General features: G+C 37.0%; 1 protein-coding gene across 2 annotated transcripts in view; it reads right to left on the reverse strand.

Moving 5' to 3' along the window:
* The window catches only part of ANOS1 (anosmin 1), a 126,697-nt gene that overhangs the window by 47,082 nt on the left and 52,538 nt on the right, over positions 1-27,077 (reverse strand). For both annotated transcript variants that reach the window (XM_062515102.1, XM_062515101.1), the window contains exons 3-5: positions 8,884-8,946; positions 5,551-5,773; positions 845-1,029 (exon numbers count right to left, since the gene is read on the reverse strand). In XM_062515102.1, coding sequence (XP_062371086.1) covers positions 845-1,029; positions 5,551-5,773; positions 8,884-8,946 — 471 coding nt within the window. The remainder of the gene's footprint in view (positions 1-844; positions 1,030-5,550; positions 5,774-8,883; positions 8,947-27,077) is intronic.

Raw genomic sequence — 27,077 nt, forward strand, 5'->3', positions numbered from 1 at the left:
CTCCCTTGGGCTTCACAAGCAAGGTTTCCTGCCAGGGTCTGCTGCAGGGGGCTCTTTCTGAGCAAGACTACAACACAGTGACAGCTCCCTCTAGCACCACACTGAAGCTAAGAAATTCACTTCTGAGTGCTCAGTCTCACAAGCTTGATGTTATTACAAAATAGCATTTTCCTATACAATCTGAATTGAGAACAAACACAAATTGTCATAGAATTTAAATCCCTTACTCTATTTTGCGGATGGTTCTACTTATTCTCTCTTTCCTTTTTTTTTTTTTTTTTCCTAGCTATAACGATATTTTGCAGATCTTTCCAAAATCAGCATTTTACTTTTCTTGTCAGCAGGGATGAGGGTGAAGCAGTAAGATAAACGATTGGAACTCTGCCATCCAGGTGGACTGTCAGCATGGTAAAAAACAGATTGAAACTGGGAAGGAGCTAAGTGAAAATTTATGCTCTGTTGGCTGCTTTTCATTAAGAAACATTTGCTCATGAATCTTACATTTTCAGTCTGGATTGCACTGGGTGATAAGAACATGACATCATAGACTTTTCTGAATTGGGACAGTCACACCTGAAATAAACAACTTTACAAAGAAAATAGGCTTTAGTATTTTTTTTCACTCAGTTTTTTTTTTTTCTTAAGATAAATAGCCTTTTCACCAGATGGATTTTTTAACTTCTGACAAGACTCAAGCCATGCCTTGGACACTGTGCAATGAGTTCCACTAAACTCAGAATTCTCTAGTGCGCTTCCTTGAATGGATTTTGGCCTCTAATTCCACATTTTTCAGGAGATTTGTGACATCCTGAGACTAGATTCATACTGCTTAAAAAGAACTGACCTGTGCCACAGTTTGCCAGTTGGTAGCATCATCCTCACTTGGATGGATTCCTTGATTCCACCTCCTCTGAACAACATAGATCACAGGCTCAATGGAAATATTGAATTTTGAAGACCACTTCACCTCCAGATCTCCAGACTGATGTTCTATGAATTTTAATTCTTTGCGGGGTTTTAGTGGAACACCTGTAGTAGGAACGCACAAGTAAAAATATATGAGCAATTTACAAAATATGATTAAGCCATTTGTAGATGAAACTGTACCAAAAAAAAAAAAAAATTAAAAAAAGTTTGTCAGAGAAAAAGCCAAAGAAGCAGGATATTATAGGCATGGAAGTTTCAGAAGTGTTCCTAGCTAACCCATCTCTGCTACCATTAAAATTTGTTTTTAAAAATAATCTTCAAAATTATTTCTTTATTTCATAAAAAAAACTGAAATATGTGAAATTTGTAAGCTAAAGTGACTTTACAGAAAACATTTGCCCAATACAACTGGGAGAAAGATCCCTTTAATCCCAAGCAGAATCAGCTATACCTGTTGCTCAGTTTTTCGCCTAATTTATCCTTAAACACATCTAATAACAAAGTTTCCATTTCACTATTCTGTCCTTTCTACAAGAAAGCTTTCTCATGGACTTGTTTAGTCTCCTCAGCTGCATCATAAACTCAATACTGGTCTAAGATGTTTGTGCATCATGGGGACCAGATTCTTTCTTTTATCTGTGGAGAAGCTTTTATGTACCACAAGACTGTTATCATGCTTCTGAATGTTTTCTTCTTCAGTCTAACAACAAAAGTGCACTCCATTTCCCTTAAAAATCTGTCTTCCCAGACCTCTGTTCCTTCTTGCAGTTGCCTCTGGAGACCCTACACTTGCCCAACAGCCCTTCTTCAGAGTCAAGCCTAACACTGGACACAGACTGTGTCTAAGTTCTTAGCAGTGCAGACCAGTGAAGTGTGATCATTTCATACATCTTACATTAGTCTGATGTACTTAAGAAAGCTGTTTGCTTCTCCGTGGCTGCATGATCTTATTGACTCACATGCCTCAGCTGCACTGCATGATGTGTCATTCTCCACTCTTCCCTAAAGAGCTAGAAAAGGTAATTCCAAGATATCTTGGAATACATATATCTAATGTATATTTACAAATTGTTGCATTTCAGAGAAAAATATATATTTCTAAACTATTCCTATAATTTCTTATTACACAATGACACCAAAAGACAGCTATTTCTGTTGTTATACTGCCAGTAACATCACCTTTTTGAAAACATCTGTAGTAGCTTGAAGGAAAAAACAACTCTTCAAATTTGGCATTTTTTTATTAAATCAACAAATCAATATTAGATACATTTCTCCAGACAGACATTAGGAACACTTATATTTGAATGTGCTGCATTTTGTCACTTGAGGATATGTCACAAATAAGATCTCTGTGTTGACATATAAACCTCCTTAACAAGTTATTGTAAGCACTTTAGTTATTTTGCTCTTTCAACGACTGTCCACGTAAGGCCAGCTGTATGTATTGGTCAGAGAAATTGCTTCCTACTCAGTCTGCCACAGATGACTTAGTACCAAAATTTCCTCGGGTGAACAAACCACTTTTATATTTTAAGAGGTGATCTTATAAATCTGAGTATACAAGCAGCTACAAGTAAATGAAAATTATCTTGTAGATCTTCAAGAAACCTAAAATCTACCTGAAAAAAAAAATGCAGCACCTAAATTTGGTTATCACAGCAGTTTAGACCCTGGATACCATATCACCAGTAGACTAAAGACTTAGTCTAACAAAATGAAGATGACTTTGGATTTCCCCATTTGCAAATCCTTCTTTAGTTATGATACACAATAATACTACAATTTGCATGTTAAGAAAACTTCCATCTGCTCTGCATTAGGGGCAGTTGGATTCACTTGATTGCAAGTATCTCAGCCTCTCTGGTGTTACGTAATCGCGTGCAGATGGAGCACGGCCGCGCAAACAATGAGAGCACAGCACAAGTGCGCTTTAAAACACTTTTGTAGAACCAGCACCTTCAGTTTAATATCCAGATGTGAAGATCCAATTACTCCTCAATGTGCCTTTTATTATGTAAATGGTCAGCCCCTTTTTTTCCGTGCTGGAACAAATTAGTCCTTAGTCTGCAGTGCTACAAAGTCTGCATTAGTCCAAAGTCTGCAGTGCTTAACCAAACAATTCAAATCACTGTATGTGTGCAATAGGACAGTCCAGGAAAAACGTTTCTAAACGTGTCTTTCAAACAGCACATGCATCTCTGTGCCATGAAAAGCAAGTGCACATTGTTCTGTCATGAAAACCTGTATCTTAAACATTGGTTCCCCCAGAATTCAAAATGTTTCCATAAAGGGCTTTGTAAAGGGTACATCCATAGCATCAATACAATTGTAAACACAGATCTCCAAAGACTCAGAAAAGGGCACTTTTAAAACTGTACACTATGTTTATAATACAAAACTACTTTTCTTTAAGCATGAAAAGTCATTAAACTGTGGGTGACCATCTGACCCCAGTTACCCTACTGTAATCTTGCCACACCATCAATCCCTTTGAATGTCCTGATCTTCCCTTCACAATTTACCTTTTCTTACACAGATCTGCAGGGACACTTTCTCAAGTCCTTCACTAGCTGAGACAGTGTAAAGAAGGGGGGTGAGGTAAATGAAAGAAGAGTAGGAAAAACATTTGATATCTCTACTAAAGGATATAAATATGTGGAGACTTCATAACCATTTAATAATACTCCCAACAGAGATGAAAAAATACTTGTTATACTCAATTCAAAAAACATTTATAATATATGTCTTTGGTGGCAGTGTACTTACATTAGCATTTTTTTAGGATTGGACTTTAGCACTCAGTACTAGAGGGCAAATTCAATTTGGTAATCCAGCAAATCAGATGGGAATTTTACATCTACTGTTGTAACTAATCTCCAGCACTTGATCAACAGTAGAACTATAGAAACTTCTGCAGACTCTTAGATTCAATCTGAGTTCATTTTCAAGCTGTGAGTGCTGTCAAAAGGATAAGTACTGAACTTATTCACTAGATCTTAGTCATGCTTGCAGAGTTTGCTCTTCCTTAGTGACAGGAAGGTCATTTACCCCTGGAGGAAAGGAATAGCAAACCTGCTCCACTTCTATTTGTCTTTTGTTACAGAAAGACAGGTTGAAGAGGCTAATTAGCTGAATTCATCAGCTGAGAAGGCAGTAGGGTATTGAGCTTGCCCTTCCTCTGCAAGACATATATGCTCTTACAAGCCAGCACCTCGTGCAGATCGGTGATAAGATGCTAGGGAAGGTTAGTTCTGCTCCCATTTAATCAGGCCAAACAGAGGAGACCTTCCAGTGTGTGGCTACAGAATGTATCATATCCTGTCATATGCTGTGTCAGCTACAGCACCATTTCATATTGTTTTATTTGTTTGTTTGTTTTTACCTTTTGCAGTTATTATATTTACTGGAATGCTTTGCAGTTGTGGTATGGAGCTTGATTGTGTAAATCATTACATACACAACATGAATGCCTTTCTCACCATTCTGGTCATTTGTCTCAATAAGACAAAAGAAAAAAATAAGTGATCCATTTTACTAACTTTCATTTTGAAAGGTGCGATGTACTAGCGTGTACTAATTCCTTACAGTTTTAAAGGGGTTGCTCTAAAGTATCCTGCAAACAAGAAAGTCTCCCTTCTGTGCACACTGAAAAAGATTTATTAACATTTTAGTTAAAATAATGAACTTGAAAATAAATTCATCATCTTCTTTACCTAATTTATCATGTTTCCATCCACAGATGGAAATAAGCATGGATTCAGACCTCAGCTCAGAGCTTAGATCAGAGTTCTGCTGAGAGCGCATGCTATGTGATTAATAAGTGAATAGCATTTATTTTTTATCACTGACATAAGAAGAATTGATTCTTGTACAAAAACACTAACCTTCTGGAACAAGAATATTCTTTTCACAAATGCTTATTTTTCTGCATTAGGATAACATTTTTGAAATATTTCTATGCATAAAGTTTTTTAAAATTCCAGTAAATTAAAATCTGGAATTTGTCTAAGCAAAATATTTCTTAGCTTATATGTTCTTTTCAAAGGATGTCAAAGGAAAGGTTTATTCACAAAAATCTCAGGACTCAATTTTTTTTTTAATAAGATTGCCCTCAATTTAAATAATGACTTAAGATATATATCTATATGCAGATATTATAATCTGTATGCTGTTCTGTGTTGATTTGTTCTTTGACCAGATTATTTCACAGCTTGGTAGTTCCATCTGATTGCCTTGTAGACATAAATGCTATTTCTCATTAATAGGACCTGAACTGTTTATTGTTAAATATTTTCCTGCTGCATTCTCTCTCATCCACATCCAATTAAGTGACATTTCACCTAAATTGACAAAGTTTGTTCTGCTTAAGATGACTCACAATAGCCACACATTTACATTCCACAGGTTTCTAGACATGGGCTTCACAAGGGGGAAAAAACTGGAAATATAAGCAACATTTCTCTCTGATTTTCCATCCTTTCAGTATGCAGCCACCTCTCCACCTCTCTACCTCTCCTTTTTCTTCCCATCCATACAAACTCCCAGCAAATGGTTTACTAGGAGACTTCACTATGGCCTGAAATTATTAGCCTAGCATGACTACATATTAATAATCTCTACCTTTGTACAGATTTTTTGGAATTTGGCACGTATGACCACATCCATTGGAACAGCATTTCTTCACTCCAGAACATTCAATATCAGCTTCACAGCTTTCAACACAGGCAGCTGCAAAACCACTGGCCTTCTCAGGTGCAGGGCAGTCCCCTTGCTTCACAGACAGGATGTACTTAAGGAATTCACAGCTAGTTAGGCATTCATAATTCTTCTTGGGGAAAAGAGGCTAAAAGGAAAACAGAAGAAGTGTATGTTTTCAACAGGAACAACCAAAAAAACAAAACCCAAAAACACAAAACCCAAAAAACCCCAACCAAACCTCATCAAAGAAAAAATGTTATAAATTTTCCAAGACCTCCTAAAGGAGTATTCAGATTTTCAGCTTTTGCAATACTATCCCTGAACATTTATATATTCAAGCCACTTCAAAAAAAAAATAAAAAAATAAAAAAAGCATTCCAAGTACAGAATTATGAATTCCCTCAAGTAAGACCGCCATATTTAATGGAACAATGTTGTTTATATCTGCCAGCTTTCCCTTGTTTTCCTCACATTGACTGGCTATAAAGTTGCACAACGACAGATTAAAAACATTCCCAAAACAAAGGGGAAGCTATGGCCAGACAGTCTGCTTTTTTTTGGACTACCCCACATTCTTTCCTCTGTACTTTACAACACTTTCCCCACAATATCTGATGTAATGCCACTCTAGATAAATAAGGGAAATCTTGTTTCATTATACTGTTTGAACTAAGTTGGCTAAGAGAAGATTTTGCAGCATCTGTATGTTCTTGCCAGCATATTAGTAATTGTATAATTCTTCATGGAACTGGAACTGCATTTATGATAAAATGGTCAGCAGAAAATATGAATTAAAATAAGCTTTAAATACACTGATTACAGATTAAAGTGAATGCTACTTACTTGAGAAACCTAGTCCTAGTTATTTGAGAAGATGCTTCAACGTGTTGACATTTTACAGCACGTGCAATACTCAGATGTTTGCAAAGTCCACTTAAAATTATTTAAAATAGCCTCTACAACCCTGGGAGAATATTGTGTGTGACATGGAAATGACTCTAGCATGTAACTGGCATTGTCTGTAGCTGGCCCTTCCATACTAGAGCAACCAAAAACCTTCCACACTGACAGATCTAATTTACAGGTTCCTAAGATCATTCTCTATATCCAACTAGCCATGTAACTTCTGATTCTTCTATATTCAAATGTTTCACTTTCTTGTTTATACTCTTCCCATATTTCAGGAAAAATGAGGAAGACTTAGCTATTACAGAGGCCCAGGTGTTTCACAGATTATTTACTCTCTTAAGTCGCTGTGGCCCAAGAATGTATCCCCACATTACTGCTCCCATCTTTTCATACAGAACAGCCCAGAATTTTGAACCAAGCTTTCAAGCACGGATTTGGGTGTTACAGGCTTTAACTGGCCTATATGCTGCAAAAAGGAGCAAGTCTCCATGTCTCCTACTGACCCCAGAGATTCTTGGACACGCACTCCTGCTGTTCCTCCGACTGGAATGCACCTGATGCCATGGCTAAGCAGTTAAAAAGCTAAACAAGCAGGACACTAAATTTATAGGAAGAAAAAAGACCCAAACAAAACAAGGAATAAGATAAATCCTCCCTCACACATAAGGTTCCCTTTAACTCAGTAGTACACTCAATTGATAGATAAGAAGTAACACATAAAGCAGGGACTTTGAGAAACACAAAGCTAAATTGTTGTTTCCAGATTTTTTACAAAATGCAAAAAGATTGAAAACACTCTCACAGGAAAACAGCCTCCTTTAATTCAATCAGCATCTATGGAGTATAGATGAGTCTGAGAGAAAGGAAAGTGGTCCTGGGCTTTTGTGTTTGAAGCTAATTTCAAATCCTAAACCATCACAAATTTGCAGCTACTTAATTAAAAATGTTATAGCTCCCTGAGGCATAATACGTCCTCAAGGCTTCTGCTCCTCACCCTATTTCACAGCTCATTTTTTAGTTAGTTGCTAAATGTGGTGCTCCTCATTATGGGCCTTTGAAGTTCTAAATTTAGTTTTAACCACAAAACACTAATCAAAGAAGGATGCTTACTGTTTTTAACTACAATAGAACAGTGTTCTACAAATGTTTCCCTTTTAAACCATTTTATACATATTTTCACCCGTATCAGGAAACATACAGTTTAAGTGAAGAGTGATATACAAGAACAACACAAATTAGATCCACTAAAACTTAACAGTACAGAATTTTGCATATGAGAAAGTAGCAAATATCAGAGTTTAAAAACTCTTATAAGGCTTGGTTTTCTTGAGAAACTTTTATTTTGTCTTCTGCTATAACTACATAGATCACTAATTCAGTAATCCCTATTAACACATTGTTGCATCTGATTTTTTTTAGTTGAAATTACAGCTTTTCTTAATCATCTTCATGACACTTAAAATAATTTAAACATAGGACATTCTCTTATACCAGATAAAAGTGTCCACAGTAAAGAGAGAGGAGTTAAACCACTGTACCAGTAAGATCAGTATATCAAGTAAGGTCATTCTATTTTTAATAGGATAATAATAAAATTTTCCTAAGAACTCACTTTTATAAACCTGAATATATTTTAACCTATTTTATAATAAGGCAACTTTCTATTGAGCTGATACTTCCATTTTGAACTAAAAACACTTAAGCACTGCAACAGATCACTTCCACCAACTCAGCAACATGTTTCAAGTCCAATGAAAAATCTTCTTTGTTCTAGTTTGACTGATTCAGCTTTGCTTCTTCATGGATTATTCTGATAGATGGTTCAAATATAGTTTTCAAAATATTTTTTTCTTGAATAATTACATAATTTGATACTACTTTTCTGAACTTCAATCCAGTTACTTCAGGGCAACTACTCCTTCATAAATCAGACTGACTTTCACATACAGAAAAGTCATCTGTTGTAGCTATCCTGCACAAAGATTTTTCGTACAGTTACATTTTATCTTTCTAAACAAAGACTGTCTTTCTTACACATGGCCAGAAAAGACTGAAGGGCCAGTGATAGAAATAGCATCTTAGAGGAGGGATGGAACAGCATCCTCTGAGAGATGCTATGTGAGTGTGACTGGATCAAGTCTTTAAAGTACAAGTCGAGATAAATAATTTAGTCAGGAAAAAAGCCTTTTTAAACTCAAAATTAATATGGCTACATTGTTAAATGCGTATCCTTTCAAATGAAGGCAAGTGCTACAAAAATGGTTTTCAGCTGTCTCCTTGAAGCTAATAATTTAAATTAGACACTGCTAGAACAAAGTGAGAAAGCATGCCCTTGGGCTGACCTACCTCACAGAAGCTTTGGCAATGGTTTTTCTTCAGGTCCCAGGACTCTTTGCAGGGCTCCAGGCACTAGGAAGAATCAGGAGGCAGAGAAGTGTCAAAAAGAGAATGAAATAAACAACCACAAATAACCTTATTTCTTCTCCAGTTTTCCGGCCCAAAGGAAGATAATAATCCACTTCTCCTGGGGATAAAATTATGTCATTGAGTCATAGTGTCAGAACAAGGTCATGAGAAGTCATGGTTAGATTACAAGAAATACTTTCAGTATTTCTTACAGTACAAGGCAATTGACTCACTTTATTACCCCATCCTACTTTCTGACTTACTGGATGTAGGTCTTAAAACCATTTAACACCATGTTCCTGGATCACAGAGACAATGTCAAAAGCACTACTCTAAACTACAGAAAGTGAAATCTTCTCCTCACTGACCAGCCTAAAGATTAGACAGGCACATTGCCTTCCCAAGAGAGAAACTATTTCATCAAGCTACGGAGTAAACTCAGCAGAGGTTAAAACACTATTTCTGTATAAATAGTCACTGGTCTGTTAGCAAAATCACTTTATTTCACATACGATATTATCACTGCTTCACCTTCAACCTCTGTTGCAATGGTTATACAGAGAGCTGAGATACAGAGCGAAGCTTCATACAGCATAAAGAAAAATCACACTGATACGAGCATTTACAACAGCTGAAACATAAATTCAGATTCACATCCAGAAACCTCTTCTCTTCTTTGTTAGACATAAAATGTTGGAAAATACTAGCACTGTTTGAAGCTAATAATACCTACTCCTCCTGGTAATAGTCAAAGATACTTAATGCACCAAAAAGAAAGGCCTTTGACACACAATGCAGTATTTATGCAATTTTCTCTCATGCACAGTATAGATTGTATCAACATACATTTATGCTATTCAAAATCAAACAGGAATACGTACAGGCTGCACCTCAGTGATACACCAGTATCATCAATGTAGTAAAAACAAAATTGTTTCTTAAATTAAGCATTTTTTGTACTAGCATCAAAGCCTGAAAATGTTATTAAACCATTAAACCATTAAACCATAAAACCATCACCGAGGCTACATATTTCAGGAAAATATACCATCTTTAAGCATTTTCTTTATATATATTTTGGTATTTTAGACTCAGTTTCTAGCTCTTTAAAATTCACAGCGTGTTGTATATGGATTAATTAGAAGGATACATTAAAAAATGTCACTGAAGTCAGTAAATTCAATTAATTCCACAGCATTGTTCCTCCTGTGGTACAGATACTCCACATTTGAGCCCAATTTCATTGTCATATTTTACAACTCTCCTGTTCAATGAATTTAGTCCAAAAATTACTGAGGTACAAGTGGTTCAAAGACAAAATGAGAGACATTTTGGCCATTCTGTGACTTTGTCAGTGATGCCCAAGACCACCAGGTTTGTCCAAGTTGTTTGTACCACTCTTTATCTCCAATGCAAGCAAGGCTCCAGCACCTGAGGGCTCATCTGGCTGTCTCTCTGTTTCCAAAGTCGCTCAGGACAGCCCGGGCTACTTTCACAGGTCCCCAGCACTTCCAGCCTCGGGGCAGGCAGAGACAATGGGCATCCTCGAAGGGAGGATGGACAAAATTAACCGGGGATGAGCAGCACCCTGCAGTCCAACTGCTTTCGGAACACGTCAGGGAAAAGAGATAATGGAGCCTGTCTAAGGCTTACATAGGCTCTAACAAACTCTGATTAGGGTACACACTTACTTAAACACGTAAACATTAAACACTGCCCTACTCCTGCTGTATGAGGAGCCCTCAGAGCACAGGGCTGGCTTGGCACCACCAGCAGCTGCGGAAGCCTCTAGTGGAGCTGCACCACTGTACCATGTTGGCTCAAGAGTAAAAATGTTGCCAATAGAAGATCTGGAACAGTCTTGTTAAAGTTATTAACCTTGCAATAGCAAAGATGAGAAAGAGAACAAAGAGAGGTCAGTGCATTTATCCTCTTGGCTAACCTGTTCTGAGGTTTCCCTAAGTGGAAAGCTAGAAACACTGAATGTTTGGATCCAGGTCTCACCTTTGAGTCCTTGACTTAAAATGTAAATAAGCTGAGATTCTAAGATCCCTCCCGCTCTCTGGGGATCTGATTCAGGATAAGGAGGAACCTGGGCAGAACAGCAGCTGGCAGCTGGTTTGAGCCCTACTTTATATAATAAAAAATACCTTGTAGACATAGCCACCTGCCCAGAGAAACTAAGCTTAGGCATGTAGATGGCAGAGATCCAGCAGGCAGCAGCACAGGGAACATCCCAGCAGCCCACCTGGCAGGTGCCACCGGTCCCTGGGAGCCATCACTCACCCTGCCCTGGCACCACACGTGGGCTTGGCACTGCTGAGGCAGGATGAGATGTGAAACACAGCACTGAACATTATGGGACAGTGGCACTCGTCAGAAGATGATGGGTGTCAATCACACTGACCTTGATAACTCAAATCCTCCTGAAGAGCTTGTTTCATCAACCCCAGTGCTTAAACCTGCCAGCTGGAGGCTTTTTTTCTTCATCCAGACTGCTGCAGAGTTATTATTCAGTACAAAACAATTGCTAATAGAAAGCACCCCAGTGTTTTTCATCCCTCAAAATTTGGGAGGTGGAAGGGTGTGTGTATATATGCACACTCTCATAGGTACAAATCCATGATAATATAATTCTACAGACCTACTAATATTTAGACTGCATAAAATTAGAAACAAGAGCAAAATACGGTTTCATTCAAGGAAAAAGGGTTGTGATTGCTTAAAAATATTTTGGATTGTATTTTTTATTTAATCTTTTTTTTTTTTAAATGTGCATTTAAGGGCCATATTAGAGAATTCTCTCCTGTTCTTATTTTTAAACTATAAATTAAGAAACCAGGAGATTAGCATATGATGCATGCCATTTACATTAGTTATTTAAGAGGGTCTTCAAAATAAGTCTCCTAGCCCTTTTGCTTAGGAAATGATGCCTTTGACCTGAATGGAAAAGAATTACATCAACACAGCACTTTTCAGAATCAAATTAATTGCATAATATCATTTAAATACTGAAATAAATATTTATTAAATTACTATATATTTATTAAAATATAGTATTTAAATTAAATGGGTGCAAATGACATATTTTAACTATTTAAACAGAAAAAAAAATATTTCTGCCAGAGTAGAAGAGACTATTTACAATATTTTTGTCTAAAAAGGCTTTTTACTTCATCAGAGTGTAAACCAAGTCATATGCAAACTGCTGTAAAAACAACAGAATCTAAATGTTACAGCTGGAATATAATTATTCTTTTCATTATCATTCACTATCCTCACTGCTCCCAACAGCAAAGTCAGAAATTAATGGCTTACGTTTACAATATACATACAATGTAATTGGTTTGCTGTCCTATGGAACTTGACTAAATAGAACTTAGATGGTTGGAAGAAAAAAAAAAAAAAAAGAAGCAAAACACCTTTCACTGTACAATTTCCTAATAATTTGCCACGCATGAGAATGAGTGCCTGAAAAATTCATTTGCTCACTATCAGACACTAAATAGAGAACAGCAGCAGGAATTTACCCAGAGTTAAAGGAGAATATAGTGTTCATCAGTCCTAGAGAGAATGATTTTGTGATGGATCTATTTAAATATACTATTGCAGCCAATGGAACCACAAAAAAGTTTTAGATTTTCAGATTTTAAATCTGGAAATCTCGGCACAGTGGCAGTAAACACAATGCAAAACAGAAACAGGCAGCAAGAGAAAAATAACTATTTTGATATTTGGGTTTTTTACACGTATTTTAATGTTTTAAAGATGTTTTTAAAACATCTTTCTGTTTCTCAAAAATCAGACTGTGAGATGGCTGAAGAACAGAAAATGCACGACTGCACATTTCTTAGTTCAATCCAATGCTAGCATGCTAGCTTGGTGAAAAATATTAGAACTCTCGCTGCCCATTTGAGGAATGTACATGATTTTTTGTCAATTGATTTTATAAAAGTCTATTTATACATTTGTCTCTGCTGTGTTAATTCATGTCCTCCCAAATATTTAGATGGGAATAATATTAACAGCAAATTACTTGCATTCTGCATATTAAAATGAAAGAAGTGTTTAGTTCTGAAACTGAAGTTAGACATACTTTACTAAAGATCCTTGTTCTATTTTTTTATAATCTCCAGTTTAAATGTGATTGTAAGTGTGACTATATGTTATAAAATCAAAAGCTCACATAAATAGGACTATATGCAGTGAGAATTTCAAGAACAAAGAATCTTGCACAGGCAGGTAGGTGAACCTCATTTCCCCAGTGGATCATTCCCAATGCTCTCCCAAACCCATGCTGGACAGCTCAATGGATTCAAAGGCTTCACGAGCACTGCTCCATGTGAGTGGCTCATGGTGTCTCATGGTACTGCACTGAGCTCGTGGGCACTTTTCCTCGTGACCAAGTGCCAAAGGTGAGGCAGTGCAGCACTTCAGGTATAAGTGATTTCAGATGCTCGTACACCCCATCAGGTCAGGCACCCACTGAATACATCTATCTTGTTTGAAATAAACTATTAGAAGTAAAGCTGCCTTAAAAAATCAGCTACTCAAGCTGAAAAAAAATCCAAGAACCCAAAGAGAAGGGTTCAACTGCAGAATCAGTCGGTGTCATATTAGCTTGCAGGTTGATATATGCTGTTCAAGAAGCCTCTGAGCATTGAGTGAGATCCACTTTATGCCGAGTCAGTCTCCTGCTTCTTTCTTTTCCTTCTCCTCCCTATTAGAAGAATGAATCACCAGAGCACTAGTCATCAGCTTTCTAGAGCTCAGTGTGACATTTTAGCTCTGTATTGCCTTAAGCTGGGATAGAGTCAATTTTCTTCACAGTAGCTAGTATGGGATATGCTTTGGATTTGGGCTGGAAGCAGTGTTGATAACACAGGGACGTTTTGTTACTGCTGAGCAGTGCTTACAAGTGCTTACATACAGCATCAGGGCCTTTTCTGCTCCTCACCCCATCCCACCAGGGAGGGCTGGGGGTGCCCAAAGAATTGGGAGGGGACACAGCAGGGACAGATGATCCCAACTGACCTAAGGGATATCTATCCTATGCCATATGGCATCATGCTGAGCACATAATGATGGGGGAAGAGGGAAGAGCAGGGCATTCAGAGTGATGGCCTTTGTCCTCCCAGGTCACTGTTACGTGTGATGTAGCCTGGCTTTCACACCTGCCTGTTCGTGGGAAGAAGTGAATGAATTCATTGTTTTGCTTTGCTCAGATGCACAACTTTTACTTTCTCTATAAAACTGTCTTTATCTCAAACCACAAGTTTTATCGCTGTTACTCTTCTGAATCTCTACCGCCATCTCATCACGGGGGAAACTGAATGAGAGGCTGAGTGGGGCTTAGTTGTCAGCTTGGTTTAAACCACAACCAACTCCTAAAATTCAGTTACACAATGCAGACTGAGAGGTCTATGGATCTTCTAAACTTTGAAAGCCTAATAGAAAAAACTGTGAAACAATCTTTTTGTGTAAAATAGTAGTTTCACGTGGCTACCTGGAGTTACTCCTCTATTTATGTTAAAGAGGTTCTCATGAGAATTACATTAGTAATATATTTCCCTTGTAACTGAATAAACAAAAGGGTTAAATGACAGAGAATGGTTCCCTGTCTGTGTTGCCTGTTTTCTCTCCCATAGGTCAGTGAGCATCATGATTTGGTGAAAAGGAGTGATTTTGTATTCGAGGATCAAGTCTTAATTAAATTAGTTACAGTTGGGGTTATTCTGTGACATTATCATGTATACTGGGAACCCAGCTGATACTGTCTGAAAGTATTGCTAATTGTAGAGCTGGTTTTGAATGAAAGCCAGGTCTTAGGTTTTAAATAGTTAGGGGGTTTTAGATTTCTTAAAATGTGTTTTTTGTTGTTCTACATTGATGACATCCTGACACGATTGTGGAAGGATAGATGATAAGGAACAGGTAATGTGGAATTTATCATCTGCAAGTACTACTTAATTCTAATTAATAAATGTTTATATACATATGTATAAAGAAAAAGAAAAATCCTTCATTTGTAACCAACATTCAGACAGTGCAATCTTATGTTTTAGGGTTAATAATGATTGCTTTGGTTGTTTTAGAAGTCTACTGCTCAGAGCAAGGAAACAACAAAATGGCTGGCACAGAAATGAAGGGAATAGTGTCTCTGTTGGAGGTGCAGTTAGAGTTACCTTAACTATTCTGAATCCTCGACAATTGTAAGGTAAATCAATGAAGCACAAACCTCCAGGGTGGTCCTACAGTAGCAACTGACAGGGACAAGGAACAGCAGCCACATGGCCACCATCACATTATACTGTAACATACACGGGTGCACCTGCAGGCTGGGATTAATCCGAGATTGACACCCTAAGAGACTTCACTGGTTAATTCACATGGGACCTCATGCAAAGTCCTTGGCATTAAAAGTGCCAAGAGTTAGGTTGTAGAAATAAAGCATTTTGTCTTGAGTTCTAATATCAGAACATAAGAGGGAGTCCAACCTATTCAGCACTGACCTTATTCAAGAGGAATGAGAATTGTATTTCCTGGCAGCTATTGGTATAACCTTTACGAAAATAGTAACAAAACTGTACAACAGAGACAAAAAATATATGCAATTGAGATTTATTTTTAATAATTCTCATCTAAGGATGATGACATATACAACCTGCAGGTGAAATACAGAACTTACTTTAGATAAGAAATACTTTTATAAATTACATTTCTAAACCAGCATGAAAAAGTTTAACTTCTAGTTTCACATGGAAGACGTGTGCTCTCAATAAACAGGAAAGCGTTCCTGCAGATGGGACTGCCAGTGTCTCATAGCAGTCCACTACAGCCTTAACTTCACCAAGCCATGCAGAACATACCTATAGTATTTTCCAATTACAAAATTTGGAAGGACATAGGCAAAAAATGTTCAAAATAATATCCAGACAAGTAAGAGAAGTACAATGCACTGGCACATTTCTTTGAAGCTCTGCTTTGCTACTTTAGCAGAGATGTGGTCAAAACCTTGAGTACAGCTCTGCTCTCTCGGCCTCGTACAAGGCTTAGAAACACAGCTATTGAAGCCAACTACAGCAGGTGTAGTGCAACTGCCTCCTATCTGTTACCAGCACTTTGCAGAGTGGTCTGGTCTTTCACATAGTTATTTCAGAGCAGAATGGAACATTTCTGAGAAATTCAACTGGGTGCAAAGTTGATCAGCATAGTTTAAACTGCTACAGCAAATAGCTGCATTTGTATTTATTTTTCTTGGGTGTGGAGGGACTGAAAGCACACACAAGGACAGTCATTACCACTCTCCACAGTTATGCAAACTTACTAGTATCAAATTAGGACTTAGAGTAAAGGAAGTGTTCAGAAGAGCCAATTGTTAATTATCAAACAAAAACAGTGAGCTTGAAACATTTATTTTTCTTAACTGCCCAGCTCATTTCAGTGCACAACATCAGGGTGCCAGTCCCACAATATTAACTGTTAGCAATTTGAGTTACTGAATACCTTCAATACCCTAAGCAAATAAAGGAAGCCTTATGACCTATAGGATCTGACTAGGAACAGTACCAGTATTTCCTGGAACAGAGATAGGGAAAGGGCTAGTCACAGTATATCAGTTAAGTCTGTCAGACCTTTAAATATACAAAGTAGCATTACAGGCTTTGTTCCTAAAATTATGGCACCAGAAAGACCAAGACCATTGCCAAGAACTTCAGGTCAAATATTCTGGAAGTCCCTGGAGGCTTTGTTGCTAATTCCCAAAATTAAACAGATAGCAAAAGCTGCCAGAAAAGTTGTACATGTACTGAAGGCAAGAATCCCTGAAAGTGCTGAAAAAGGAACTGTTTTGACATAAAATATTTGGGCAGTTATTATTAATAAAAAAAAAAAAAGAAAGAAATAAAAAAGGGCAAGTCATATCATCACACTTCAGCTGAAATGCAGAACTTTCAACCATCATGCTTTTAGAATGAAAACAACTTCCAACTCTGACAGCTTGGTATCTATCTGTATGGCTGAGTTGCCTGGCATGTCAAATTTTGCCAGCAGAAGTGTTTGTTTGAAAGGACAGAATAATCCTAAGACTCTTTCCATGTTTCTATTCTTTGTTACCAAGTCAAAATCATGGCCATTGATGTCAACAGAAAACTGGCTCCCAAACATTAGGTCATTCCTGACCAGTTCTTGTCAAAATTTGTTTACAGGATTTTGTACCAGCATATGAAATTGGGAAATGTACTTTCTTCTCTTTTTCTGCCTCATAGCCTAAAGTTTAACAGTCACTAAAGAACAATTTGAGTTCTTATTCTGCCTGATTTTGAAGCATGGAATGGAACTCAAATCTCCTACATTCAAGATGACTCTCCTAAACATAGAGAATTTGATGAAGCCTTCACTCTCCTGTTGAAATTGTTTCCTTTTGTATGAGCAGTGAGTTCTCTAGAAGAGAGTCTTAAATGTCAACCTCTCACCATGAAGGGGTATGCCCTAGCAGCACACTGGAATTCTTTTGAAATGCTTATAATAGGTGCAAATAGGTATAAATACAAAAAAATACACATCCTCAGTGCCATAGGTGTTCCACCATCACTTCTTTGCTACAGAGATAATATTCTTTTAAACTCTCTTCTTTTTTCACATCTTTCATTCATCTACCAACCTACTATGGACTTAAAACTTGTCCTAATTATCCATATTCAAACAATTGCCTCAAAGATAATTTCCCTATCCTTCTGTTACCTTGTCTCTATGTCCTGCATCAAGAGCCAATTAATTTGTTGGGTTGTTTTTTTTCAAACCTCTTCCTAGCCCTTATCTAAAACTCTACACTGAGTTTTCACCTGTCAAGTTGGAAGGCACAGCACTGGTAAAATGCTATGAAGCAGCAAGTGAAGCCTGGAGTACAATAGCACACACAAAATATATACTGCAGAGAGTATATAAATTATTTTAAATCCAACGAAGAGTGATACACTTTAAAAACATCAAGAAGCTCGCTGTAATAGACTCCTTCTGATAGTGGTAATAGCTTTAATTGCTTAGTGCCTTTCTGCTTCTTTCTGTGCTATTGCTTACATTCTTTGGCAGTGTAGCTACTGTATTAATGAACAATGAAATGAGCTCCCTGAATTATACAATATTAGCAGTTTTGCTTCTCTGTCCTAGCTTTCTTCAGGCTGCAGTCCTGCAGTGCAGTTTAACAATAAACTGATCTGTCATGTTTGCATATGTTTCACCAATCTGTCATAGATCAGTCAACCTTTTTCTTTCTGCTTTTAAAGCTTCTCCAAAACTGCATCTGGAACTTAGACAGTAAGCAACACAGTAAGAAAATTTCCACCTGTATGTCCCTACTGTTTCTAGGCCACTGCTCTCTGCCACCACTTCCATGCAGATAGAATAAAAATTACAGTAATGTTTACTGCTAACAACACAAGGCTGCAAAATGTAACAGCTTTTCCCCTTCCAGATGTTAGAATTGTGGTTGGACTTTCACCAGTTTTTTCCAGCAGAAGTGATAGTACTCAGCTCATGGATAACTTTACAGCTGCACTTGATGACCTTAAAGGTCCATTCCAACCTAAATGGTTCTATGACTCTATTAAAAAGAAGTCCATAGTATGTGCTAAAATAATGTCTCCCTCATCAGCTGCCTTTTCATTTTCTAATAGTTGACCATCTGTTTTAATGATTACATAATACTTTTAAAGTAAAAGTGAGCATAAATATTTTGACATTTCATATATGTAAAGAATTTCCATTGAGAAAACACTATTCTTTTCATTTTAAACAGACAAGGGAAAACCTCTTCAAGCTGGCACTTTCCCCTTCCAATCTGTTACAAGGCAGCTTCAGAAAACCACACACAGTCTTGTTATAAACACCATCTTGCTGTGAAACTTAAAAGTGTCTGTCAGAGCAGCGCTGTTCTCTCCAAGCAAAGTCAAATTTTTTGTCGCCATTTTATAAATGAGTTAAACTAGTGAACTCTTCTGATAACAGATGACTCGCCTTATACATCACCCTGCAAATTCACACATACATTTCTGAAAGAGAGCCGCAACTAAATGTTCTTTTTGCTTGTATCCACCACAGTTCTATGGTTTTATAGACCACCGAACAATCAGAGACCACAAAAAAAAAGGGAGGCCCTCTTTGTCTAAATCGTTACTTTGTTTCTCTCCCCTGGCTTTCCATTTCCCTCCCAGCACTACCATCACCATCAGAAACGACATATTCCGCATTACTAAACAGCAAGAGCCATGGGGCTTTTCACTTCTAATTTCACGCCACAATAAAATGCAGTGGTTGTTTCACTGGGGGACCTGAAAAGCCTTCCTTTGTGAGGCTGCTCTGACGGTCAGGTTAAGCATCACACGCTGGCAGCAGGCATCTGTGCGTGCCTCTTCATGCAATTATGGCAAAGGGGGAGGAAAAGGAGCAGAAAAATAAAAAAAAAGGAGGTTGTCTTGAAAAAAAAAAAAATATTAATCCCCTACTATGAAGCGTGCGATTCACATTCTATTGCTTGGCCTAAATAGTTTTAAATATATCTCTTGTCCACCTCATTGATAGACCAATCATTCTAATAATAGCAACTCTAGAAAGTTTTCATTGTACTAAGAAGTTGTGCTTGTTGCTTTAATGGCAAATCTACTGACTTAAGTAGACTGATGATACAAATATCTAAGAGGAAGAAAAAAAAAATCTAAGGACAATAAATTTGGATATTTTTCAATTTCAGCAAGATGATCAGCAATAAAAAACAAATACGGTGCTCCTACAAGTACTTCTAGAATTGCACTCTACTGAATGCAAGTACTTCTAGAATATGCATTCTATTGCATTTATGCAATAGAAATATTGCTAAATTCTATAAAAGCAGAAATCATAATTCCATTAATCCAAAGTACAACAGGAAGAAAAAGGCAAAAAGTTGTGGGAAATTCTGACAAGTTTTCTACATTTATCTTGGCTTTTTCAGATATATTCCCACTATACACTGAATGTTTTTCTGTCCCATGTTTAGAAACCCTATTGTATTAATTGAATCTTTTGTGAAGAGACAATGTGAATCCTTTCACAATAATCTCTTCATGTATCGTAACACAATCTAATGAAATATTAAAATTACTAAAATTCTTTTAGTTTACATGATAATTCATAAAATAAACACTGCTTGGAAATAATTTCAATGTTAGATAGTTTCACATATTAGTTGGCAGGAAAAAAATTAAATCTAAACAAAGTAACCTAAAATAGCTATTTTGCTTCAAATTATTTTCAAGTTATTAAAAAATGCCTTCTCTCTTATTATTTTTCACTGCATGCTACACATGAGCTACACATCCATAATAAATTTTTTTATCTCTAATTGTTCTGGATTTTTAGGTTATGGTTATGTGATGTGCATAAGGAAATCTAAATCCATAATGCCATCAAAACAGAGGCAGGCCTGAACTGGGACTAGCTCCTGCTAGCCTACTCCTTTTGATGTAAATGTGCTAAAAGAGGCATTTTGGATGAAAAATTGACCAGTTTTTAGGTAAGCAAACTTTCCCATTCAGCTCACTCAGTAGTCTCATAAAAATCAGATGTCTGGGCTGGGGACTTGGGCAAAAAGGAAAGAGAGAGGAGTCTGTAAACACCTCTTTAACGGAGAGGCTGTACTTACAACAGCTTAAGCCAGCCATAAAACCACAGTCTAAAAACCAACTAATATCTGATTTTCCCTCCAAGGCTGAGTAATGAAGGTTAACATGGTGTTGAGAGGTAAGCAGGACAAACTGGCAGCTGAGTTAATAAATAAATAGTTCTGATTAAACTGTCATAGAACATAAACTGTTAAATCAAACTTCAGCCTTATGCTGGAAGAATTGAGCTGGATATGTTTTCCCAGTCAATACTCTGGGACAGACTACTGGGCATTTCTACTTCCAAGGCAGAAGGCAATTTGGCTGTCCAGACTGCCACAGACAGCACCACAGGAGCACACTCTGCTTTGAGCACACACGGATGTTATAGTTCACCTCTGCAGCTCAAACATTTCATCACTGTATAAACTTAGATTGATAACTGGTCAAGAAAAATTCTTCCACGGCTTTTCTTTGATTTGAAATTTAGCCGACAAATATCACACATCATTCGTAAAAATACTCTAGAGTTGTGATTCAATAGGTATGGGGGGTTTTTAACTTGGAAGCTGTGTGTTTTAATTAATTATCCACCAATTTCAAATGTTATTTAAACACACTGATCTTTCCTGTCATGAACTGCAATACATAAAGGCAAAGACTGAGACTTCCTAAAGTGAGCTATCATAGTATACAGATGTAAAGATGATGAAATAGTCTTTAACACTTGAACTTGATGATCTTTCCAATCTAAATGATTCTATGACTCTTTGAAATGGAATATAATCGTGATAAAGGTGATGCTGTACCACAGCAAAAAAATGTTAAGTGAGCATTTGGGATGTGTAATGCTTCACCTGGTTTTCTGCCATTCATCTTAACAGGACTCTTGAGCAAGTCCTCAGATGAATGAGAGAGTAAGATTATGGAAGCAAATTGGCATTAAGCCTGCAGAGAACAACTGTCTTGTAACCAGCATGTAGCATAGCACTCTGCTGACAGACTAAATGGATAGCTTGCCTTTTTATGCAAATATATGCAAGGAAAGGCACACTAGTTAATGAACTACAGCCAAAGGGTCTGACCGAGAAGTCATAATTCCAGATTAAATCAGCACAGATTGCAGGTGCCCACCAATTTCAGGAACTGACTCCCTCTGATTGCTCAGAGGTATCCTAAATCTCACAGTAAGGCATGTCTAGATAAGAGTACCAGAATGCTCAATGTTGAAAGCTTAATGTTCTGTATTTTCAATACAGAAAGCATGTAGCTGTGAGCAGGTCTGTAGCTACTGTCACTGTAAACTGCAAAACTTGACAGTCCTGAAAAATCTTTACTTGAGAGCTCTGGAGTTGCAGCAGCTGTAACTGGATGATATTTTTTACCACACATCTCAATGAAATCATGGTTAGGTTGGGCAGGAGCGATAAGATGGCAGGTTGGAGGACTCAATGGCACAATGGATGAGGGAAATAGAAAAGGGGGTGGAAGGCAAAAAAAAAATCCTGCAAACCTTTCTGTGTGAAGTCATCTGTAAGGACTGCAGTACATCCTTGAGGGTAAATTAATGTGTGAGCAAATAGTGCAGCTTTTCACTCAGTCAGGATATTACCACGTTTTTTACTTTCTAACAGCTTTATTTTCTCTATAGCTCTTTTAATGAAATCTTCTAGGGATTTACTTTTATCAGTTAAATTCTCCTTTTGAAACCAAACATCAGGAAAGAAAGTACCAAGGACCATTGTCCATCCATAGAAACCTATATCCAATATAAGGGCAACTAGTTTCCAGCTGCTAGTCCTGAAAGCCCAACACTTTTTCTTAGGTATCTCACACCTGCCAGGCCCACGTGGATGCCCCCAAACTCTAAAGAAGCTCCAATGGAACAAGGTGCTCATGTGTAAAAAACAATATACCCTTCTGCAGGACTCAGTCTCAGATATCTAAGCTGCATGAGATGGGAGACAGGGACTGAACCTGTCACTAGCTGATGGAGATCTCATCAATTCAGTCAATGGCATGTGAAGAACCACTTGGTGGATGACATCCATGTGTTTCCTATAGGACAGGAAAATTACCTCTCTGGAGGTTACTAACTTGATCCTTGTTGACAGCAGTCTGGATATCTCCATCACATAATAACTGTACAGAATTCAAAGTTCAGGTGTCTGAATCTCAAATCTTATCAGTGGCCAAGGTATTGCTGACTTGAATGCCATGGTGGAATTACAGTGTTGAGTAACCACTTCTTACCCAGCAAAAGTAATATTCCAGAGTATTCCTGAAAACAGAATACTTCTGTAACAACTATTCCAGGGAGACATTTATAATCTTGTAGGTGTATTCTGTTTCTTAAATATGAGAACACTCAGAAAATTAGATAGAAAACGTCTCAGGGAGAGACTTCTGTTCAAGGCAAAATATACTCTGTTTCACCACCAGTCACATAATTTTATATGCCACATGATTATACTCATATTTATTCCCTCAACCAAATTTTAATTTATATAATTTTATATTGCTGTAACATTTCAAATATGTTTAGGTCTACATATGGAACCATCAAGACACTAGCTTTTGTTTATTCAAGCAAATTTTCTTTGTATTTTTATATTTTTCCACAGTACTTCTTTGGGCAAATTGCTAGAGGTTAATATATAAGCTAAGTTACCTTAGGGTAACTATCCTATATTTGTCTGAATAAATGCATCATTTTATAATGTATAATAAAAACTAATTTTCTATTTTCACTTACCTACACAAGGCAGTAAGATAAAAGTTTCCTATTTTACCATTACCACCATGAAAAATTGTCACAGACTAAAGACAAAACTAAAACTAGTACACTGAAAATGTTTACAGGATTACTTGTAACATAAAATAGATATACAGTCTTTACTGTAAATGGCATTGTTACTAATCAAATCAGGAAAAAGCTGCCCTTTTCAGGGAACAGCTCAAAAAGTTTTGACTAGATGTTTTAGATACATGAGAATGAAGACTATTTCAGAATTTGACAACTAAAAACATCTGAATAATGCCTGACTGAAGAAATACAATCCCTCTGTTCTGCATTTTACAATTGCCTAATGGAACGCTATAAAAGTTTGCATGCATCTGGCAAATGTGCTCTTCAAGTATCCTAAAACTGCTTACACATTCAAACAGAAACAACCTCAGTGTCAGAGATCCAATTTTGTGCTTCAATTAATACATGCAATCTTCATTAAAATTAGTAGAAGCCACCTAGGCAATCAAGGAGACAGATTTTGGCTCAAAGTATCTTAAGAATAATTTATGTATTTGGCACAAATACTGAAACATTTAGGCCAAGCCACTCACATAAACAATCTTTCTAGTCATATACTTACAAAAGGCAAGAGCAGTAACAGCTGTCACAACTCATTGTCCAAATACATCCATCTCTTTTTGATTTTAACCTCTTGGACTAATCTATACTTGAATTTTTAAAACACTCACTTAAAAAAATATTTTTTCATTTTATTCTATGAATATAATTTTCCTCCAGAAAATAATAAGTAGCTTAAAGGTTCTATTCTTTTAAGTTGTGGCCATTACAGTAGATTTACTTCTTTCATGCATTTTCTTCCTCAGTGTAACTATTGCAGTCCTTTCCAAGCCTGAATATGACCAACAAAGATGAAAAAAATACATCAAGATATTTTTGACATAAGAGCTTTTCCAGCAATGGAGCATCACTGCAGGCAAAGATGGACTTCATCTGTGTTAGAAAATCTAAACTTATGGAGTATATCTCAGGCTTTATTTTGGTTACTAAGACACATGATACACACAAAGGCATTCTAATCTAGAAGAATCTTACAATACCATAAAATGTGCTCTTAAAGACAGAGCCTATTACAGTTAAGCCAGTGCCAGTAAAAGTCTTTTTATACCATTGTAATTACATCCCTGTAAGCACTTTGATAGAGGAGTATTGAAAAACTTTATACTGCCAAACTCACTGCTGATAAAATTTTATATTTGTCTCCTCTCCTGGACCTGACAAGTATGACAAAGGTACAGTGTTAAGGTCATTAAAGTATTTTTTTAAAGTGGAAGAATACTTCTAGCCAAAAGCTATTATAGCTCAGTTCTTGAAAACTGTCATCGAATCTCTTCGGGCACAAATCCAGTCCAAGAAGTCGAAGAGAAAAAACATACCAGCCTCATCAGTAATGCATTTTAAGCTAATTTATTAGCACTAACTGTTCTCAAGTAACTGACTGCAAATACTATAAGCTAAGGCTTTCTTTTAAGAGCTTTATTTTATTTCCTTCATGGATAGTTTTGGCACATTTTTCCCTTTCCCACTGTAATAGCAGAACTAAATTTCATTTACTCTGCAAACTTCCATGTAATAGCTCAGAAGAAAAAAATACTCAGAAGTTTGTTATGTGCTATATTGATAACTCAACTGCTCCAGTTATTCCCAAGAAGGACAATCAATCATTACACTTCTTATGTGAGGGTCCAAAAGCTATTTCCCCCATCATAGCATTTTACTGTGTTTTTTTCCTAAATGACAATTACCTTACAGTGACATTTAAAAAAAAAAAAAAAAAAAGCAGAAATGTAGCTTTAAAAGGATCACTTTGACTAACATAACAGAATACATAGTACAGAAGATAGTAACATTTCATGTTTGAAACAGTGTCTTCAAAAACATACGAAAGCAGAAGCAGACTAAACAGTGGAATGTACTTTCCAAGTCTACACAAGGAACATATCATCAGTCCAGAATACTTACCATCCTCTCCCTATATATAAATATGTGTGAGAGTGTGTATATGTTAAGCATTTCAGTGCTTTTCGTTCAGTTCCACACACACCACCACCATCATCACCCCCACCGCCTCCACATTATGCTAAAGCCTTACAAAAGATTCATTCAACTTTATGCAGACCATGCACAGTACAAAACCTGTAGTGGGCTTTACCTTCCAGTGCCTTACTTCTTGGAAAGCCATTCCAACCAAGCACAAACCAACTGTTAAGAAAACAGAATGATAGCATTTTCCAACTCATTTAGTTCAGTTTGGGAATGAGATGGTGTCTTAACAAAGCAATCAGCAAAGGTTAAGTGAGAGGCATACAAAAGTATTAGTCAGTACTAGTTGTGCAGTAATGCAAGTGAGAAGAGACTCCAGTCCCCTTGTCCTTTATAACTGAGAGCAAGCAAGCAGTTGGCAGCGACGAGCAGGTGTGGCTCCAAGAACAGTACAAACCAAATCAGCTCTGGGCAGAAGCTCTGCTTCTCTCCTCCTGCTCTCTCGGGGCCACCCATTGTATTTGCTCTTTGGTACTTCAGTTTAAAAATAAACACACCTTTAGGCTGGCAGTGCTGACAAGCCTCCATCTGCTCACCTCCTCTACCCCGAGCAGCCTCCAGCCAGATGTGAGATCCGACCACCTTGCTCACTGCCAAGCCAACACGGAGCACTGGGATGGGACCAGGAGCTGAGGAAAGGGAAGACTTTCCCTTCACACATCGACTGATACAGTAAACAGCCTCATGAACAGCCAACCCCAAAATGAACTGTGTCTTGAAAATTTTATTTTTCCTTCATCCTTTTACTAAACTGAAAATTTGAATTTTAAAGTGACTGTTAAATAAATAAAAAATGAAGCACAAATGTTTTTTTTCTCCTGCATTTAGAACATGTGAACTGCTGCCATAAACCAGAAAGAAAGGAGTACTGCATTCTAAAATAATAAAGCATGATTTGCCCTACTTTTGCTCTAGCTCTCAAATATAGAAACATAAATTTGAGCAATCCGAGAGTTAGAAAATGTACTCACAAAGAAGACACTAATGTCACCCTGCTACTTATGACTGGCCCAATAAACAAATTTTCACGCAGAAATTAAAATTTGTTTATTAAATATTTTTATACTGTTTAATTTGCTATTAATTCAGGCAAAAAGATTAAAGACTTTAAGGCTGGACAACAGTGTTTGCAATAATATATTGCATGTATCTCAACTTCTTACTTTATTTTCAAACTGACACATGTATTGAGGAGCAAAGTCAAGCTTTTTATTCTAATCTCACATGTCCCCTCTGAAACAAGAAGTTATGGGAATTGGAGAATCTACAAGGTTTCAGTTTTAGTCTCCATGGTGCGCAGCAATTTTTCCAAGTCTCAGCTGAGCTGTGAACAGTCCTTGCCTTTCATCACTCTACAATATCTCACCCTCCACACCAAATACACTCTTTGCTGTGCATCTTCACAAGACTTTTGGGCATATGCAACTGTTTTCAAACATTCTCTTTAAGAGAAGCTCAGGAGCTTCTCCAGTGCACCTCAGCAATATGAAGAATCCAGGCTGAAGGAGAGAGAAAAGTATCTATCTTTCCTAAAACTGATATTTCAGTAGATAGCAAAAATATAAATGACCAGGTATTTATCAAACCCTGAAAAGCTTAAAACGGTAGAAATTAAGATATACTACTGGCCAAATGAAAAACAATCA

The sequence above is a fragment of the Cinclus cinclus genome, chromosome 2, assembly GCF_963662255.1.
Source record: "Cinclus cinclus chromosome 2, bCinCin1.1, whole genome shotgun sequence".
NCBI lineage: Eukaryota > Metazoa > Chordata > Aves > Passeriformes > Cinclidae > Cinclus > Cinclus cinclus.